Genomic DNA, 20,903 nt, shown 5'->3' with positions numbered 1-20,903 from the left:
ATGGCTGCTGTGAGAGTAAAAAACACACCACATCCTTTACAAGTTTATGCTCCTCCTATCATCTTTGATAAGATGCCAGTGAGGAGGACCAGTTCTCTTTCCTTTTGTGAAGTAGATGGAGTCTTATTGAGCAACATAACCCTACCTCTTGTACTTTAACACCTGCTTGTACCACAAGCAGCTGGAGACAGAAATCAAAGCAGTGACTATCAGCCTAATGCAGTATCTTCTATCTGTATTTAACATGTAGTGTATCAGTTACAGATGATGTTTAGAGGGGAGTAAGACTTGTTCATGACTCCATTAAGACTGATCAATAAACATTTCAGATAAAGATCTCTTGAAAGATAACAGCACTGAAAGTATTTGAAAACTCACTGCATATGTACTTTTACAAGTAATTTTTTCTATAAAACAGCAAAGGATGTGTATATTACTTAGAAAATGATCAAGCAGTACCCTAGGGTGATCAAAGACAAGAACCATATTTTTAGATGGATATTTATTTATGAACCCCTCAGCCAGAGTGTGTGTCAAACCTGCTTTTAAAATCAGAGCAATTTCTATATCTTGACATTCTTTGAAACCTTCATCTTGTACAGAAAACAGCTTTCAGATTTTTTAAATTGAAAAACACTGGTCAGCATTTGGTATGTGAATAAGTTACATTTAGACTGAAAACCTACCCTAAATTTTGAAACAGCTGGAGGTTTATTCATATAACAGAGATATCCGTTTTGGAAAGTTACATGGAAAATATGATCATATCACCAAAATACAGAGAGTGGCAGTTTCTGTTGCTCAGACTAAAATGTACACTTCTACTGGCTTCTGATGTTACACATAGCAATAACATTTTAAGTTCCAGAATGAGAGGTGTTCTAAAACCTGATTAAGCGTTTTTATATAACAAAGTGTTCAGATTTCCATTTCCATTTTTATAAACTGATTATGGAGATTCTCAGATTCCTGCTAGTCATCCAAGAAAAAGTAGTTTCCACTCTTCTTTTGTTCCACATCCTTTAAAAACAAAAAAAAACCCCACAAGTCAGCATACTTTCCCCATTTAGAAAACTCATGGACAAACTAAATTTGATGTGCTGAAATAAAGTATAAATTCAAGTACTACAATTTGGGGAGTAAAAATAATTAAGACCAGCAACCTTGGCTTTGCATCTCAATTCCATTTTGCCCGCTATGCAGCAAAGCACAAAGAAGGTACAACATTATTTTTCATTTTGTTACTTATATTTCAGGCTCTTACTTTATTAGATAAAAATTGTGTTTAACCTGCTCAAAGGCAGTTTCTTACCTTGATTGAATTGAGTTTGTTTATTCTTGGTCTGAAATTGTTAGGGTCTCTTCTGAAAGTAATTTCAAGCTGAGACAAAAATTTATTCATACCAGCCAAAAGAGTCTGAGGACTATATAATAAAAAAAAAAAGGTGTGGGATTAAGTGGTGCACAAATATGAGTTAGTACACCTCGCATGATTACATATACTCAGGGTTCAAGTTAAAGCTTCAACCAAGCTTTAGAGGTTAAGCAGCTAAATAAACTGCCTGGTTTACAGAGGGTCCAAGCACCTTCAATTCCACTTGGATTCCTAACTCTAGTTTTACAGGCCCACCCTTCAGGTTCTTAAATCTGAATACTGTAGCATTTGTCCTCTTAGTCTTAAAGAAATTAATACAAGGATAAAGACTTCAGTTATTGTCAACAGTCCACACCTCCTATTATTCTTGCTAGCGCAGTCCACATTGATAATGTAAGAAGTAACTGGGGGGCATAGGGATGGACAAATTATCTTGTTTTGTAAGTAAGACAGTCATAACAATACATGGAATTTCAGCTCCGTTATAAACACTTGAACATAGGAACATACCACTCACTCATCTTTTGTCATCAAGTTAACTAAAAAAGGACGGTTACTCACCTTTGTAAATGTTGTTCTTCGAGATGTGTTGCTCATATCCATTCCAGTTAGGTGTGTGCGCGACGCGTGCATGTTTGTCGGAAGATTTTTACCCTAGCAACACTCGGTGGGTTGGCTGGGCGCCCCCTGGAGTGGCGCCACCATGGCGCGGGATATATACCCCTGCTGACCCGACCACCCCTCAGTTCCTTCTTGCTGGCTACTCCAACAGTGGGGAAGGAGGGCGGGTTTGGAATGGATATGAGCAACACATCTAGAAGAACAACAGTTACAAAGATGAGTAACCGTCTTTTCTTCTTCGAGTGCTTGCTCATATCCATTCCAGTCAGGTGATTCCCAAGCCTTACCTAGGCGGTGGGGTCTGAGTGAGATGTGGCAGAATGCAAAACTGCTGAGCCAAAGGCTGCATCATCTCTTGCCTGTTGAACCAGAGCACAATGCGAAGCAAAGGTATGGACCGAGGACCAGGTAGCCGCGTGACACATCTCCTGGATATGCTACAAGAGCCAGGAAGGTGGTTGAGGAAGCCAGAGCTCTGGTAGAATGCGCGGTGATTGGCTTGGGGAAATATGAGCGAAATCATAAAAAGTGTGGATGCACGCTGTCACCCAAGATGAGATCCTCAGAGGAAACAGGTAGGCCTTTCATTCGGTCTGCTACCGCGACAAAGAGTTGGGGCGTTTTACGAAACGGTTTTGTCCGCTCAATATAAAATGCGAGTGCTCTACGGATGGCCAGGGAGTGCAACTGTTGCTCCCATCGTGTTGAGTGTGGCTTCGGGAAGAAGACCGGGAGAAAGATGTCCTGGTTAACATGAAAGGCCGAAACCACCTTAGGGAGGAATGCCAGGTGTGGTCGCAACTGCACCTTGTCCTTGTGGAACACAGTGTACGGCGGATCCACCGTAAGAGCCCTAAGCTTGGAGACTCATCTGGCCGATGTAATGGCTATGAGGAAAGCTGTCTCCCAAGACAGGTATAGTAGCAAGCAGGTTGCTAATGGCTCGAATGGGGGAGACATGAGTCTGGTTAAAACCAGGTTGAGGTCCCAGGTCGGGGCTGGGCGGCGTACTTGAGGGTATATGCGCTCCAAGCCCTTGAGGAATCTCAAAACCATAGGGTGTGAGAACACGGAACGACCACCTTCGCCTGGGTGGAAGGTAGAGATGGCTGCCAAGTGTACCCTCAGTGATGATACTGCTAGGCCCTGCTGTTTTTGAGAGACCAGAGGTAGTCCAAAATAGAGGGGATCAAGACCTCAGTGGGAGTAAGATTAAGCGTTTTGAACCAGCAGGAGAAATGCTTCTACTTGGCCAGGTACGCTGACCGGGTGGAAGGCTTCCTGCTACCCAGGAGAACTTGTCGTACTGATTCAGAGCAATGTAACACTGACTGGTTTAGCCATGCAGCAGCCACGCCGTGAGTTGAAGAGCCTGCAGGTCCAGGTGGCGAAGCCTGCCGTGGTCCTGAGTTATGAGGTCTGGATGGAGTGGCAGGGTAATTGGGTTGGCTATTGACAGGTTGAGCAACGTAGTGTACCAGTGCTGCCTGGGCCACGCTGGAGCGATCATGATGACGTGCGCTCTGTCCCTGCGGAGTTTCAGCAGGACCTTGTGAACCAGCGGGAACGGTGGGAAAGCATAAAGGAGCTGGCTCTTCCACGGCATCAGGAAAGCGTCTGAGATCGATCCCGGGAAGAGACCTTGGAAGGAGCAGAACATCTGGCATTTCCTGTTCTTGTGGGAAGCGAACAGGTCTATGTGGGTAAATCCCCACTTCTAGAAAACAGAATGCATAACGTCCGGGCGGATCAACCACTCGTGAGACAGAAAAGACCTGCTGAGTTGATCCGCCAGAGTGTTCCGAATGCCTGGGAGAAAGGATGCTACCAGATCTATTGAGCGGGCTATGCAAAAGTCCCAGAGCTGGATGGCCTCCTGACAAAGGAGGGAGGGCCGTGTCCCTCCCTGTTTATGTAGTACATGGCCGTTGTGTTGTAAACACTGAGACAACGGCCTCGCAACTGTTGCTGGAACGCCTGGCATGCCAGGCGGACTGCTCTCAGTTCTTGGACATTTATGTGTAATGCCAGCTCCTGAGAAGACCAAAGGCCTTGAGTACGAAGGTGACTGAGGTAAGCACCCCAGCCAAGAGATGATGTGTCTGTCATCAGGGACATTGAGGGTTGCGGCGGATGGAACGGCATCCCTGCACACACCAGGGAGGGAGTTAGCCACCATTCTAGAGAGCCTAGGGTGCTCGGAGGAATGGTGACTATAGTGTCTATTGGGTCCCTGCCTGGGTGGTATACCGAGTTGAGCCAAACTTGGAGAGGACGGAGGCGGAGCCTGGCGTGTTTGGTTACAAACATGCAGGCAGCCATGTGACCCAGGAGACTCAGACAAGCGCGAGCTGAGGTCGTCTGGAAATTCTGTAGACCTCGGATGATTGTTGCCATCGCCTGAAACCGTGGCTGTGGTAAGCAGGCTCTGGCTAGACTGGAGTCCAGGATAGCTCCCATGAAGTCTAACCTCTGCGTAGGAACCAGAGTGGATTTTTCTATATTGATCATCAGGCCTAAACGTGTGAATAGGTCCTTGACAATGCCCACATGCTGAGTGTCTTGGAGGCCCCTCAGATGAGCCAATCGTCCAGATACGGAAAAACGTGTAACCAACGTTGGTGAAGGTAGGTGGCGACTACGGCCATACACTTTGTAAATATCCTTAGGGCTGTAGAAAGGCCAAACAGCAGGACCGTAAACTGGAACGGCTGACGGCTGGCTACAAAGCAGAGGTACCTCCTGTGCAGAGAAAAGATGGTGATGTGAAAGTACGTGTCCTTTATATCGAGGGCAGCATACCAGTCTCCAGGATCCAAGGACAGGATAATGGTCCCCAGGGATACCATGCGGAACTTCAACTTTACCATAAACTTGTTGAGTCCTCCCTTCGACTTGGGGATTAGAAAATAACGGGAGTAAAACCTCTTGCCCCTTTCGTCCATCGGTACCTCCTCTATAGCTCCTATGGCGAGGAGTGTCTGTACCTCTTGTAAGGGGAATTGCTCATGAGAGGGGTCCCTGAAGAGGGACAGGGTTGGAGGGTGGGATTGAAATAAATTGGAGGTGGTACGCATACTCCACTGTGCGTAGGACCCAGCAATCTGAAGTTAACTGGGACCACGCCGGGAGGAAGTAGGAGAGACGGCTGGAGAAGGGAGGAGAGGGATCCTGGCCTGTAACTGGTACGCCGCCCTCGGGCGTTCCTTCAAAAGTTCGACTTTGGTCCCGGTGGTGGTTTCGAGGGACCTTGATTTTGGCCCCCTTGGGGTCCTGACGGTCGTCTGCAACCACCTCGGCCGCGCCGCCTGCCAAAGTCCTGTCTTTGTCTAGGCACAGCATATGGGCGGTGAGGCTGGGGACGGAAAGGCCTGTGTTGGGTCACCGGTGTATGCATGCCGAGATCGCGCATTATGATCCTGTTGTCCTTCAGGCTTTGCAGCCTGGGGTCAGTCTTTTCCGAGAAGAGGCCTTTACCATCAAATAACGAGTCCTGAATGGTATACTGCGGCTCCAGTGGGAGGTTTGAAACCTGGAGCCATGAGATGTGCCTCATGGCAACACCCGAGGCCAGAGTCCTGGCTGCTGAGTCTGCTGCATCCAACAAGGCCTGGAGGGAAGTTCTGGCCACCTTCTTCCCTTCCTCCAAGAGGGCAGCGAACTCTTGGCGGGAGTCTTGAGGGAGAAGCTCCGTAAACTTACCCACCGCCACCCAAGTGTTATAATTATATTGGCTAAAGCAAGGCCTGTTAATTTGCTACCCGGAGCTGTAGGGCCCCTGCCGAGTACACCTTGCGGCTGAGTAGTTCCATTTGCCTAGCCTCCTTCGATTTTGGGGCTGGCCCCTGCTGGCCGTGGCATTCCCTCTCATTAACAGACTGAATGACTAGTGAGCAGGGAGGAGGAGGGGGATGGACATACAAGTACTCATACCCTTTAGAGGGCACCATATATTTACGCTCGACTCCCCTGGCCGCAGGAGGGATAGAGGCTAGGGACTGCCATATAGTATCAGCATTCGCCTGGATGGTCCGAATAAACGGTAGAGCCACGCTAGTGGGAGCATCCGCCGATAGAACGTCCACTACCGGGTCCTCTACCTCCGGGACCTCCTCCACCTGGAGGTTCATATTGAGTGCTACCCTCCTTAGAAGGTCCTGATGGGATCTCAGGTCGATTGGAGAAGAGCCTGAGGAGGATGTTCCTGCCACCGCCTCATCTGGAGAGGAGGAAGAGGAGATGCCGGCGATGAGCGGCTCCTGTCCGGCCTGTTGCTCTTGGGCGACCTCCTGCTCCAGTGGAACCTGGGAGGACGATGGGTGAACTGGGGCTTCCTCCGCAGCAGTCGGAGGGGGATGGCTAACTGTCGCCTCTGGGACTCGGTGCTCTGATGACACAGAGCGGGATGGAACTACTGGTACGCCTTGGGCCTGGTGGTATGCCCAAGGTGTCCAGAAAGACCACCGATGGGATCCTGGGGCCTCTTGGAAGACTCTGGTGGGCACATCAGAATTGTGGTCCTGAGCACACGAGCTGTTCGCGTGGAAGGACACTGATGCGTGTCTGGATGGCCATGAAGGTGCTGAAAAGCCCTGGGCAGAGTCTCTGTCTCTAGTGGACCTTGCTCTACTTGGCACCGGGGACCGGTACCAGGAGGCATACCGGTACCGGGAACGAGATTGGGAGGTCGACAGAGATCTCGAGGCTCGACGTTGAGAGCAGCTACGGGAGTCACAGTGCCTGGAGCAGTGCCGGGAGCTGGAACGGTGCCAAGAGTAGCAGGCCGGCGAACGGGATTGCGACTGGTACCGAGGAGAAAGGTACCGGCACTGCGAGCGGGAGCGCTGACAGGACCTGGAACGTCTGCGGGACCGTGATCGTGAACGGTGCCGCTCTGCTGTGCCGACAGAGGATGGTCTTATCAAGGCAGGCTTGCTGATAGACTATTACCTGCACCGGCGGTGCCAGGGGGTGAGGCAGCGTTGACTCTGTCATGGCAATCAGATCCCTCGCCGTTGAGAATGTCTCCGTAGTGGATGGAACAGTAAGCTCAACCACGGCTTGCGCCGGGGAGCTGACGTGCACTGGACTCGACGGCCCTCGTGGGACCAGAATCGACAGTGCCGACATCATCGGTGCCGCGGCAGGTGTCGGTGCCAGGCAATCCGACTTAGACAAGCTCTCTGGCTGCGGTGCAGGTGCAAGCAGCAGGAGTCTTAGGCTCTCTCGACCTCGGGGAGAGGGAGTGGTGCTGAATCGACTTCGGTGCCGGCCGGTGCCGAGAGGCCTTGGCAGTACTGGCACGGTCTGGTGCCGAGGTGCTTCTGCCCGCTGACTGACCAGTGCTCGGTGCCGAAGGCGGAGGGGTAAGAGCTGCCTCCATGAGGAGCTGCTTTAGCCGAAAGTCCTGCTCCTTTTTTGTTCTTGGCTTAAAAGCCTTGCAAATGCAACACTTATCTGTCAGGTGAGATTCCCCGAGGCACTTAAGGCAGGAGTCAGATGGATCTCCTGTCGGCATTGGCTTATGACAGGCCGAGCAAGGTTTGAAACTCAGTGAACCGGGCATGGGCCCCGGCACTGGGTGCGGGGAAGGGGCTAATCCTCGAACCCCTCTTAACTATACACTAACTATGAACAATAAAAATTAAATATAACTATATAAACAACAAAATAACTAGAGAACTACGAGTAGCTAGGGAGGTGGAGGTCACTAAAACCGCACTCCACTGTTCCAACGACCGACACGGGCGGTAAGAAGGAACTGAGGAGCTGTTGGGTTGGCAGGGGTATATATCCGGCACCATGGTGGCGCCACTCCAGGGTGCGCCCAGCCAACCCACTCAGTGTTGCTAGGGTAAAAATCTTCCAACGAATGTGTATGCAGCGCGCGCACACCTAACTGGAATGGATATGAGCAAACACTCGAAGAAAAAATATTTCAAGAGAGACAACACAAGGGTAACCCAGCAAAAGCTATGTTTAAATATAAATCAGAAAAAAATTGAAAACAAAGTCCAGTCACTTTAGAATTATGTGCTGGATGCCCCAGCATATTATCATCCTTGAGTGCTCTGTTAGGATCTTCATTGTCCAGTGGCACCATTGATGGTTTTGGCTCAATATTATACATTTTAAATACTGTATGTAATTGGGCTAGTTTAAAAGAGTAGATTTTCTGTATGGCTGTTCCTAATACCTTCTCTGAATAAATTCACTCTCATTCAAAGTAGGGCTGTCAAGCAATTAAAAAATTGCAATTAATAAATTTAATTATGATTAATGAAACTTAATAGAATACCATTTAACTATTGTTTGTTTTCTACATTTTCAAATATATTGATTTAAATTATAAAAACAATACAAAGTGTAATAAAAAATATAAAGGGAGCACTGCACAAATATTTGCACTATAAAAACAAAAGTAATAGTATTTTTCAATTCACCTCTCAAGTACTGTAGTGGTCTCCAACCTTTTTATGCATAAGATCACTTTTTGAATTTAAGTGCCACCCAGGATCTGCCCTGTCCCTTCCCGAGGCCCCACCCATTCCCCAAAGCCTCATCCTGATCACTCCATCCACCCTCACTCACTTTCACTGGGGTGGGGCAGGGGGTGCAGGCTCTGAGGGGTTTGGAGTGTGGAAGGAAGCTCTGGGCTGAGCCTTGGGCAGGGGGTTGGGGCGCAGGAGGGGGTGAGGGTGCAAGCTCTGGGAGGGAGTTTGGCACAGGAGGGGGGCTCCGGGTTGTGGTGCAGGAAGAGGTACAGGGTGCTAGCTCTGGGAGGGGGCTCAGGGCTAGGAGTTGGGGTGCAGGCTCCCTGCCTGCCCCGCCCCATGCTGCTCCTGGAGGAAGCGGCCAGCACCATCCCCAGGGTGCAGGGGCATGTGGCTCCACTCACTGCTCCTCTCTGCAGCCACTGCCCCTGCAGCTCCCATTGGCTGGGAACGGGGAACTGTAGCCAATGGGAGTTGTAGAGGTGGTGCCTGCAAAGGGGCAGTGCAGAGCCATACATCTCGGGGCTGCTGGCCGCTTTTGGAAGAGTATGGGGCCAAGGCCAGCAGGGAGCCCTGCTGCCCCATTGGACTTTTAGCAGCTGGAGATTGCGATCGACTGGGAGAGTCTCCAGGATTGACCAGTCCATCATGATCTACGGGTTGGTGACCACCGCTTAGTGCAATTTCTTTATCATTGACGTTGAACTTACAATGTAGAATTATGTCCGAAAAATAATTGCATTTAAAAATAAAAAAAATTTAGCCTACAAGTAAACTCAGTCCTACTTCTTGTTCAACCACTCACTCACACAAACAAGTTTGTTTAGGAGATAATTTGCAGGAAATAATGCTGCCCGCTTCTTGTTTACAGTGTCACCTGAAAATGAAAACAGATGTTCGCAGAACACTGTTATAGCTGGCGTCGCAAGATATTTTTATGCCAGATGCGCTAAAGATTCATATGTCCCTTCATGCTTCAACCACCATTCCTGAGGACATGCATCCATGCTGATGACGGATTCTGCACAATAACTGTCCAAAGCAATGTAGACTGACATGTTCATTTTCATCATCTGAGTCCAATGCCACTGACAGAAGGTTGATTTTCTTTTCTGGTGGCTTGGGTTTCGCATCGGAGTGTTGCTCTTTTTAGACTTCTGAAAGCATGCTCCACATCTTGTCCCTCTCAGATTCTGGAAGGTGCTTCAGAGTCCTAAACCTTGGGTTGAGTGCTGTAGCTATTTTTAGAAATCTCACATTGGTGCCTTCCTTGCATTTTGTCAAATCTGAAGTGAAAGCATTCTTAAAAATGAAGATGTGCTGGGTCATCATTCGAGACTGCTATAACATGAAATATATGGCAGAATGCGGGTAAAACAGAGCAGGATACATACAATTCTCCCCCAAAGGAGTTCAGTCACAAATTTAAATCAACTTTTTTTTTTTTTTTTTTAAACAAGTGTCATCAGCATGGAAGCATGTCCTCTGGAATGGTGGCCAAAGCATGAAGGGGCATAGGAATGCTTAGCATATCTGGCTCGTAAATACCTTGCAGTGCCGGCTACAAAAGTGCCATGTGAACGCCTGTTCTCACTTTCAGGTAACATTGTAAATAAGAAGCAGTAAACATTATCTCCCGCAAAATGTAAGCAAACTTTTTCATTTTAGTGATTGGCTGAACAAGAAGTAGGACTGAGTGGACTGATAGGCACTAATCATAGAATATCAGGGTTAGAAGGAACCTCAGGAGGTCATCTAGTCCAAACCCCTGCTTAAAGAAGGACCAATTCCCAGACAGATTTTTGCTCCAGATCCCTAAATGGCCCCCTCAAGGACTGAACTCACAACCCTAGGTTTAGCAGGCCAATGCTCAAACCACTGAGCTCTCTCTCTCCCCCCTAAAGTTATACATTGTTTTGTTACATAACTGCACTCAAAAACAAAACAATCTATCTTTGTAAGTTACATTTTCACAATAAAGAGACTGCACTACAGTACTTGTATGAGGTGAACTGAAAAATACTATATCATTTTTACAGTACAAATATTTGTAATCACAAATATAAAGTGAGTACTGTACACTATTGTATTGTAATTAAATAATATATTTTAAAATTAGAAAAACATCCAAAATATTTAATAAGTGTCAATTGGCATTCTAATGTTTAAGAGTGCTATTAAAAATGTGATTAATTTTTTTGAGTTAGAGTGAGTTAACTGCCATTAAAATCGACAGGCCTAATTCAAAGCATACTGTTGATATCAAAATGCACCAGAAGTTATTTATAGGAACTAAGTAACAACTTTATCAGCATGCCACATTTTAAGAGCTTTCCAATTACAGTGTTACACTTCAGAAGCTTGCCTAGATATGCAGTATTTTCATTTGGCTTATATTTCACACACCTTATTGCTCACCTGCCTAGAAAAAGATCCCTCAGCTCATTCCTTCCTACCTGTAAAAAAAAAATCTGAAAATAATTCTTCCAGAGGTTGTTAGCTTCTCTATAGTACTTTTTTTTTTTATTTACACTGTTGCTATTTATGTGTTCAGATTTTTGTATATTGCTGTTTTCTAGACAGCAATTCATTTTGATTGCTGTGCAGTGAACCTACTTGCTTGGGGGGTACTATACAAATTAATGGTAAAAATATTGACAACATTGTCCTTGGTTATCTCAGAAAAGGTAAAAGTTAACATTAGCCTGTTACCTGTTTGCAAGTGTGTTCTTGGATGGAATACCATCGAAGACAATGACACGATCTGCTAGATAGGTTGCCATGATAAAGTCATGCTCTACCACAAAGGCTGTTTTTTTAGCATGGAGAATGAAACTGAAATAGAACAAAAATATTTGTGAGATATTTGGAAATAAACCTTTAACAACAGAAGTTAATGAAAGCTTTCCCTGTCCTTCTATGCACACACATTACCGTTTGACAACTCTAGCAGCCATTAGACGCTGTTCAGAGTCCAAATACGCTGAAGGTTCATCTATTAGGTAGACATCAGCAGGCTTACCAAGACAGAGAGCTAGCGCAACACGCTGCAACTCACCACCAGACAATGTCTGCACCTGTTAGGAGTAATAACATTTAACAATATTTAATTGTGGGCATTAAAGAATCATAAAAAATAAGATGTTAAATGTCTCAGTGGGTTAATACCTCTTGATCAATGATGTTTTCTATCTGAAGAGGCTTCATTACATCAGTCACAAACTGTGGATGTGTATAGGCATCTCGGATCTTCTCATGGAGCAGCTGACGGACACTTCCCTATTCAAGACAAAGTGACTACTTAGTTTGCTTCACAGCACCATGGAAAGGTAAAAAGACAAAGATTAAAATATTTAAATATAGGGGTTTTTAAATTCAAAGCAGACAGGATTTATGTTGGAAATGTATATATACACAACATAAGAACCTAAAACTTACCGTGGACTTAGGACTGATTTTCTGTGGCTTGTAACTGACATTTAGAACTGGAACCTCACCTATAAATATAATTATGTAGTCAAAAAACAATGGCCACCAAAATAAAATTGCCAGAATATGCTTCAAATTGATACATTTAACAATACCTCCTTCATCAGGTGCAAGTCTTCCTGCGAGCATTCTGATAAATGTTGTTTTGCCAGTTCCTAACAAACAAAAGTTTCACGTTATACATAGGACGTTACTTTAGACTGTCATTGCAGCAGTCTATTAACTAATCTCTGGAGCTTTCTGTAATACCGTCAATAGCATCATGTTTAAATAAGTGCAACTTTATATTTACATATGTTTATAAAAATGGGAATTCTCAAAGCAGTCTGTACTCTGTTCAGTGAATACCTGCTGCAGATCTTAAAGAGCTGGCTAGTCACATGATGCTGGGGCTCATTCTTATTTCCAGTTGTTAAACTGCATCACAAAAACTTCTTAAAAAAAAAAACTTTCCCATCCAAGTCACTGATGTAGTTCCTACACATGTAGGAACAGCACAAGATCATAAGCAGAAGAGTTGGTCCATAGGACAATCTCTGTATTACATATTAGTACAGCACATGGAAAGAAGATTCTAGAAGGAATTTAGGGTGATAACCCTTTGCCCAAAAACTGCTATTTTTCCTGTACACAGTTTAAGCAGTGGTAATAAAAGTTCAACTTTCCTTGTAGGACTGGCTAACAGGTCGGTATTAGAGACAGTGTATTAGGTTGTGTTGGAGTTGAGAAGCAGGGTATACACTCACTGCCTGCAGGCAGTGACCTAGTGGATAGCACCAGACTGGGACTCGGGAGACCTCGGTTCTATTCCCTGCTGGGCTACTCAAGTTACTGCTCGGTGCCTCAGTTTCCTTATCTATAAAATGGGTATAATGAGGCTTACCTCTTTTGTAAAGCACTTTGTGATCTACTTATGAAAAGTGCTACATAAGGAGCGAGGTACGATTACAGACTGACAGCAGTACTCCCATTAATGTGTTTAAATAGTGTACGTTTACAACTAGAAACATTAGATTTAGTAAGGAAGATCTGTTCTTAGATTGTGTGCACAATGTCAGAACTGTTCAAAGGCACTGTTTTTAATAAGATACTGTTCTTTTATTTTCCTGGCTCCTGACCTCAATACCACACAGACTTATTTTTAATAGTGTTTAGCACACCACATTAGATTCATTAATTTCTACATAGGAGAATACTCACCATTTTCCCCTAGCATCACCATGATTTCAGAGTCAGTAAATTCTCCAGCTACTATTGCCAGTTCGAATTCTCCCATCTTTTTTTTCATTCCCGGATATTTATACATACACATCTTCTTAACTTCTTCTTCATTAGCTGTCTCAGCCACTTTAAAAACCAGAGATGCATCTCGAAATCTTAAATTTTCTGTTGGAACGTAACCATCCAAAAAAATGTTTATGCCTAAGATAAAAAAAAGTGAGCTACATTAGTAAAATCATGTATAAAAAAAACCCTAAAACTCTGTGGACATTTAGTCCTTGATTGTAAGTATCAGATGGGACTGATAATGACTAAAATCCTGTGTCCTATGTGCCATGTTAGACTTAAGTCCTTGTTGAATAATTTATTAGCAAGAAATTGGAAATTACGTAGCAAAGTTAAATGAAACTTTTTACAACCTCTATTAGAATAACTGTAAAATCTCAAATACATAAAACAATGCATTTTATTTACACTGCAGTAAGACTCAAGAGCTAGGGGGAAAAACAAAACAAAAAACAAAAACCACTCAGAAAACCCAGTTCGCAGGGAATTTCAACATTTCGGAAACTGGTTTGTAAAACCAACTTTTTGTTTGACATTTCACATGAACCAGAAATTAAAAAATAAAAAAAAAATTGGCCTGGAAACTCCATTACATGGTGTTTCTAAAACAAAATAGGCTCTCCACAACCCCAGCAGCTGCTGACTGAAACTGACATAATTCTTGTAAGTTTCACTGCTCTCCACACTCCCATAGTAGTAGTGAAATGACAAGAAAGGAGTTTGTGCCTTCCCTTATTGTAATACTCCTCCTAAGCACTGCAGGAATGATGCTATGCTCCTAAGCAGGTTTGCTCCTTGCTCCCCCAGATGGCCCCTCTTCCCCTATTCTGAATAAGTGTTCAGTGAAGTAGGTTACTTTCATCTTTGCTGCCCTGAATCTCTAAAGATCTTCCTTTAGTTGTTTCCAATTCTTCATTGCCCTGAATTCAGCCCAGGTCAATGGTGGCTAAGTCAGTATAGTCTGACAACTGTTCCACAGCTTTCTGAGTAGTCAATGGAGTTACATCTGTTATAGTAATAATATAGATCACTTTTCTTTGACTCTAGATGCAAGACTGAATGTTTCCAGAGCATAGCCAGCTCAACCGAACTCATATCTCAACCTATGTCCTGTCTATTGTTTTTTGGAGGCAGGGAGGGTGTTGTGACCCCACCACCCTTTGTTTAAATCTCTAGCTTACAAACAATCCGTGGTATCAAACTCATTCTATGGAGAGAAAGCCAAACTGCATTTTTAATTATGGCTTGTGGGTTGTAGTACAAGTTTAGGGCTATATATATAGTATTGGTACATACTAGAACTCTCTAACTGATGTCAATGAAAGCTGTGCACAAAAAGCAATGTTAGAATATGACCTTTGTCCTAATTCAACTTTCAGTTAATAATTACCTTATTACATTCAGCATACCTCAACAGGAAGATATGCTCACCGTAGGACCACTAGTACTTCCACTCGTTTCTCCCCTCACAGGGGCCTTTGAAGGTGTGTCTACACTGCAATAAAACATCTGTGGCTGGCCCACATCAGCTGACTCAGGCTCATGGGCTGTAACACTGTGGTGTAGATGCTTGGGCCCAACATCTACACTCCAATTTTAGAGCCCCATAGCTAGGGCCCTACCAAATTCACAGTCATGAAAAACGCATCATGGATGTGAACTCTGGTCTCGTGTGTGTTTTTACCTTATACCATACAGATTTCATGGGGTAGACCAGCGTTTATCAAATTGGGGGCATGACCCAAAAGGGAGTTGCAGGGGTGAGGTGTTACAAGGTTATTTTAGGGGTTGGGAAAGGTATCATGATATTGCGCTGACTTTGGAGAGCAGCGGCTGTTGTCTGGTCTCCCAGCTCTAAAGGCAGCGCCCCATCAGCAGCAGCACTGAAGTAAGGGTGGCAATATCATACCATGCCACCGTTACATCTGTGCTGCTGCTGGCGGTGGCTATGCCTTCAGAGCTGGGTTCCCGAGCAGCTGTTGCTCTCCAGCTGCCCAGCTCTGAAGGCAGTGCCGCCGCCAGCAGCAGCACCGCAAGCCCCTCCACAGTAACCTTGTTGCCCCCCCGCAACTCCTTTTTGGGCCAGGGCCCCTATAATTACAACACCGTGAAATTTCAGATGTAACTAGCTGAAATCATGAAATTTACAATTTTTAAAATCCTATGACTGAAAATTGACCAAAATGAACCGTGATTTTGGTAGTGCCCGAAGCATAGCCTGAACCCTGTGAGCCAAAGTCAACTGACGTGGGCCAGCCATGGGTGTATAACTGCAGTGTAAACATACCCCAAGTCTTCTTCCGTGCCCTGCAGCAGCTCCTAGTTCCAACCTCTACCCGCCCCATAGGCTTCACTCCCACCCCTTTATTTATTCCATCCATAAGAGTGATCAGCAATTAAATAGTTAATGTTGACATGCATAGCACATTTTATTTAGGAAAAAGAGGCTTTAAAATTCTGCATTTTAAAAGATATATTTGCTTAAAATGACAATGCCTATCACATTGTGTGTGCTTGCTCATTTGGTTTTTTGGGAGGGCAAGAGGAATGGGGGTTGGAGAGACCCATGGGTCAGGAGTTACCTTCTCTTACACTGAAAGGCATAGTGACGACACCATAAGCACTTGGCACACCATACAGGCAGCAGATAAAGTCAGAGAGATAATCTAACACACTCAGATCATGCTCTACAACAATGATGTATCTGAAAAATAAAACCAAAATTATTTGTTAAACTCTACCAAAGAATAAGATTTGTGTATGTTTGTTTTTGTTTCTGTCAATGGAAAGAATAGTTTGATATAAAATGAAATAAGTACATTTGAGATTTTGCTACTAGTCTCACATACCAAGACATCATCAATATTTTGTTAATTTAACAATTACAATATAGATTCTTAGTTTTAAGCTAATATGCGTAAAATTCAAACTTCTCACAGTACAAATGTTTTGCTAAATGCTCAATAAATGGATAGTGGGAGCAACAACTCAAAGTTTACTCTCCATTTGAGCTGACAACTTCTTTATATAAAGTAGCTGAAAAGACAGTTTGGTCAGGGGGAAAATAAAACCACAAATATTTGAAGGATGTAAATCCCGGCGGGGGGTGAGGAGGGAAGGGGAGAGATATGTGTATTTATAAATAGTGTTGGGGGTGAAATTAAGAAAAGGAAAATTTAGGATGACTAAGGAAAAAGTAATCCTGACAATGCAATCTGTTGAACTGTCTTCAAAAGTAGACTAGACAAAACATATTAGAAAATATACTCTAAGAAAATCTGCATTAGCAAGGAGATTGAAGACTCATGCAGTCAGTCTATGAACTACAATCTAATGTCATTAAAATCTAAGAAAATGTTAAATTTATACTTACCTGTCTGGGTTTATTAAAGATCGAATAGTAATGGCAGCCTTCAGACGCTGCTTAACATCTAGGTAGCTAGAAGGTTCATCAAACATGAAGCTATCCCAAAGAGAGGGGAAAATAATCAATGAAGATATACTTTTAATCTTCCATTTCTATAACATCTTAAAATCTAACCTGTAAACCAGGGGTTTCAAAGTCCCACCCCGCGGGCCATCTGCAGCCCAAGAACCTCCCCACTGCGGCCCGCGGACAAGTGAGGCATGCAGACACACTGCTGGCAATGTCTGCTGCAGGCACCGCGCTCCCCCCCCCCCCCCGCATCTCCCATTGGCTGAGGGAGAGGGACAGAGATACCATCATTAGTCACCGGGCAGAGTCAGCCATGGAGGCAACATCACTTTTCCCCCCCACAATGAATATAAACAAGTCAAAATACCAAACAAAACTATCCAACGCAAACCTTGCTGCAATCCTGAAGGTTTCAACTACTCAGTCACTGAGGCCAAACATCAACAAACTGACAGAACTGAAGCATTGCCAGGTGTCTGGCAAACACTAAAAACTCTCTGGCAGGTGAAGAATTGTATGAAGTTGTATGACAGTTTTATTATTTCTAAGAAATTCTAAATAAAAAAATACAATATAAAATGTTTTCTTTTCTGAATACCATCTTCAGTGACATTATTGGTCTGCTGGGAGGAGCTGAGGACTGGCACTGGCCCTAAGGTAAATTGAGTTTTAGGCCCCTGCTGTAAACCATCTAAATTTACCCTCCAAGTTATATTTTAAAATGTCTATAGTAATAAAAAATTATTTTTCTAGTGTGCTTCAACACTGTTCCTGATTCTACTGCCAACTACCATGTAAGATTGTTAAACAGTCCAAATTAATTAGCTATTCCCCATGCCAAAAATTCTGACTAAACTATACAGTGTTAGATAGAAAGTCAACTATTTTAGCAATCCCATGACTTCTAATTCAGTTTAAATTTAAGCAGCCTTGGGACATGCACTGCAAAGTGCAAAAATACCAATTTTAAGAGAGTGGAATAAGGACTTCTTCCAAATCAGAAAACCACCAGTCTTCTGATCAGCTGGTCTTGAGAGCAGGAAAGCAAGGAGTCAGGACCCACTCGGAAGGGACTATGTGAAGGGAAGGGAATCTTAGTTGTGATAGATTAGCAGAGGCAGCAGTAGCTTGTTTGGCTGCTATTGGACATAACAGTAATTTCCTGGTTGCAAGGAAGGAATATCATCAAGTAGTAATACTAAACCTTGCCCTGGATAGACCCTAAACCCCAGAGGTCTCTGCTACATGCGAGTGGATGAAAGAGCAAAGAACGATGAGAATTCCTATAAAAGAATCCCAGACACCAGTTGTGGGGAACTGGTAAAATATATAGGTTGTTAAATGCAGGAACTTCTCATTTCATCAAAAGAAGATCCCCTCTATGTGCTGCCATCCAGTCCCTACAAATAAAAATTACAGCACTCTAATATTAAGCTCTAAATTTAAGAACAAATCCTGAAACAGTTTTTTGGGATTGAAGGTGCAATAGAAGTAAATGGAGCATACATATCAGCCCTCTGAATGCAAACGACAGCACAAGCAAATCTCTGAAGTTCTCCTCCTGAAAGGTCTTCAATGTTTCGTTCTTTCAGATGAGTTAAATCTGGTGACGAAGATTATTTGTTATGTCCAGCATATGTAAATTAAATAAAATGATAAATATCCTACTTTGAAGCAAATTAGACAAAGTTTATGCTAGAGCAGGTATTGTAAAGCCTGCTCATAGATAACGTATTCAGTATACAGGGATCACAATAATGGTTGCAAAAGCCATAGCAAGACATAAAACTGTCAGCAACATTAAGTGGCAAATTTGTACTGCTGCTTTTGATCCCCATGCATGAAGAAATTTCTAGTTTTGGTTGCTGTTCTTGGACTTGTGCTTGAAGAAGTTTATTGGCCCTAACAAAAAAAGAAAAAATCAACTGTACTTGCTTTAAAAAGTTCCTAATGCAGGCAAATCCAAGACAGTAGACCTTAAAAATTGTATTATTTCAATTACCAACCAATATTTCAAAAACCGCTAGGACTATATAAAGCATTAAGTCTCATTTGAAAGTTGAAGATTCATCTTTGGGATAGCATTTTCTAGCTTCAATGGTTCAAGAGACAAGATGCTAAAATCTTGTCAGAATTGATTGGGTGAGAGTAACACATGCAAGTTAAAATTAATTCAAAAATTTTCCAAACTTTAAAAATAAAATGTTTTATACCAGGGAAAGCTAAGAACCTCAGTTCCACAATGATGTGATTCATTAGTTTCTAATCCAGATTTGCAAGATACTAGACATCAAGAGTGTCATTAGCAGTTATTTTTAGCATTGGTCCAGAAATGAATATAATCGAGTCCTGGCCAAGTTCAGATCAATGTAAATTTCAATCCTTGACCTAGACATAATTTAAAAAGTTTTCCATTATGTTAGATAGTGATCATTTTAATTTTTAATGAATGTGAATTACTCAAAACTCTTTAAAGTGACTTTATGAACCATAGTCTTACCAATTTATTTATAGAACAAAGTCACTTGACACCAATGTTCCCTGTAAACTGTGTGGAAGGCCAGCAATCTTGTATATATGGCACAGGTCAAAAACCATGCCTCTCATATCTCCCTCTTTGCAGTCCCAAGAGGGACATGGTGTGCCCCCCCAAGGTATATATGATCTCACCTCCAACCTGCAGGGGAAGTGGAAGCATCTCACCATCTTAGGAACATGCTCAGGCCTGGTTGGCTGGGATACATCTTGCACATGAGATCAGGTGAGGGGCCCAGCTTGGTTCGGGGCACCAGCCTAGGTCAGCGGAGGCTCCAGAGCTGCAGTCTGATGGGGCCAAAGCACCCGTACCCCACAGGGGTTGGTTTCTATGGACAAGGTGGTTGCTGCTGCCAAGACGTGTAGGTGGAGGGAAGTGCGGACCCAGGCCCCTTCCTGGGAACATCTGGCAGGATGGGGTCCTTAAACCTCTAGCCTGGGGGGTCACCCTGACTGGGCTCCTAAGGTTGCTGCTGCAGCAGAGTTAATTGCTTCCCTTTGGGACCCCATGAATGGCAGGGAGGGGACTAATGTGTGATACTGGGCAGGAGCCATTCTAGCCATTGCACACACAACCCCTCCTATAAACACTCCTCACTGAAACATGAACTCTTGCCCACATTTCCATGGTATAAAACAAGGACAAAAATGCTGCGCTCAATGGAGTTTGCAGCCTGGTTGGTTAAAAAGATAGATAAATAAATAAATAAATTGGAGGGAACATTGCTTACCAAGTTGCTTACATACAATAGTCTGTGTGTCAGTTTCATCCTTTCTGTCCAAAATAGATCCCACTGTCCCCTGCCATGATAAAAGTAAGAATCAAACCTTTTCTAATATTTAAGCATTCAGATACTGCAAATAACCCAATATGAGCCTTTAAAGACAAAAAACACTATGTAAAAATGTTATGCTTTTCATGTGTTAATGGAGAGAAATTTCTCATGTTCTCTCTAACTGGTAAAATTTCTTACCTTTGCAGCTTTAGGGATCTGGTCCACATACTGAGGTTTGATGATAGCCTTGAGGTCATCTTCCAGAATCTTGGTGAAGTAGTTTTGCAACTCAGATCCTCGAAAGTAAGTCAAGATTTCTTGCCAATCAGGTGGATCCTACAGAGAAATTAGATATTAGGACTTTGAACATTTTAAATATGCAAATTCATTTAAGCTATTTGTAGATCTAAATATAAACTGAAATGTTTTAATTTTAAAAGATTCCAAAACACAATACGTGAGTAGACATCAAAGATACATGCAATAAAAACAGAACAGCCCCAAAAATGTCAGTCACTACTTCACTTACTTTCTATGCTTCCACTTAAATAGTTAATGACATGAAACACCTTAAGCTGTATAAGGAGTATAGGTCCTTGTACTCTCTTTCAGGTGTGTGATGTCACTTACTCTTGCAAGAGAAAGCACCCTAAATAGGTCTTGGCAGCAGAAACATGCAGTATCTTCAAGAAACAAAAGTTAAAGGAGTGTAAGTAGTGTACTATGAATTTGTTTTAATAAGCCAGTGTCAGAAGTCAAACCACTTCATACAGAACGATGGATATGGGTCACTATTACTCAATTCTTTCACAAACTGAAATGTATACATGAGTCTTATGGTTGCCTGGGCTAAATGACAAAAGGTTAGCCTGATAAAGTTTACAGAAAAA

At 43.6% G+C, this 20,903-nt stretch overlaps 1 protein-coding gene across 6 annotated transcripts in view; it reads right to left on the bottom strand.

The window, feature by feature from the left end:
* Positions 1 to 485: 485 nt before the first annotated feature.
* ABCE1 (ATP binding cassette subfamily E member 1) overlaps positions 486 to 20,903 on the bottom strand; it is a 37,359-nt gene continuing 16,941 nt past the window's right edge. For 5 of the 6 annotated variants that reach the window (XM_050946466.1, XM_050946463.1, XM_050946462.1 and 2 more), the window contains 13 exons: positions 20,212 to 20,349; positions 19,969 to 20,038; positions 18,209 to 18,305; positions 16,640 to 16,729; positions 15,849 to 15,970; positions 13,180 to 13,401; positions 12,075 to 12,134; positions 11,929 to 11,987; positions 11,659 to 11,769; positions 11,425 to 11,567; positions 11,203 to 11,325; positions 1,313 to 1,424; positions 486 to 1,020 (listed from right to left, as the gene is read on the bottom strand). In XM_050946466.1, coding sequence (XP_050802423.1) covers positions 973 to 1,020; positions 1,313 to 1,424; positions 11,203 to 11,325; positions 11,425 to 11,567; positions 11,659 to 11,769; positions 11,929 to 11,987; positions 12,075 to 12,134; positions 13,180 to 13,401; positions 15,849 to 15,970; positions 16,640 to 16,729; positions 18,209 to 18,305; positions 19,969 to 20,038; positions 20,212 to 20,349 — 1,395 coding nt within the window. In that variant the 3' untranslated portion in view covers positions 486 to 972. Of the gene's footprint in view, positions 1,021 to 1,312; positions 1,425 to 10,908; positions 10,947 to 11,202; positions 11,326 to 11,424; positions 11,568 to 11,658; positions 11,770 to 11,928; positions 11,988 to 12,074; positions 12,135 to 13,179; positions 13,402 to 15,848; positions 15,971 to 16,639; positions 16,730 to 18,208; positions 18,306 to 19,968; positions 20,039 to 20,211; positions 20,350 to 20,903 lie in introns of those variants that run through there. The other variant, XM_050946467.1, reaches the window with a different exon arrangement.

Source organism: Gopherus flavomarginatus, chromosome 3 (assembly GCF_025201925.1).
Source record: "Gopherus flavomarginatus isolate rGopFla2 chromosome 3, rGopFla2.mat.asm, whole genome shotgun sequence".
Lineage (NCBI taxonomy): Eukaryota > Metazoa > Chordata > Testudines > Testudinidae > Gopherus > Gopherus flavomarginatus.
Note: the sequence above shows the minus strand (reverse complement) of the source record. Positions and strands in the feature narration are given on the sequence as shown.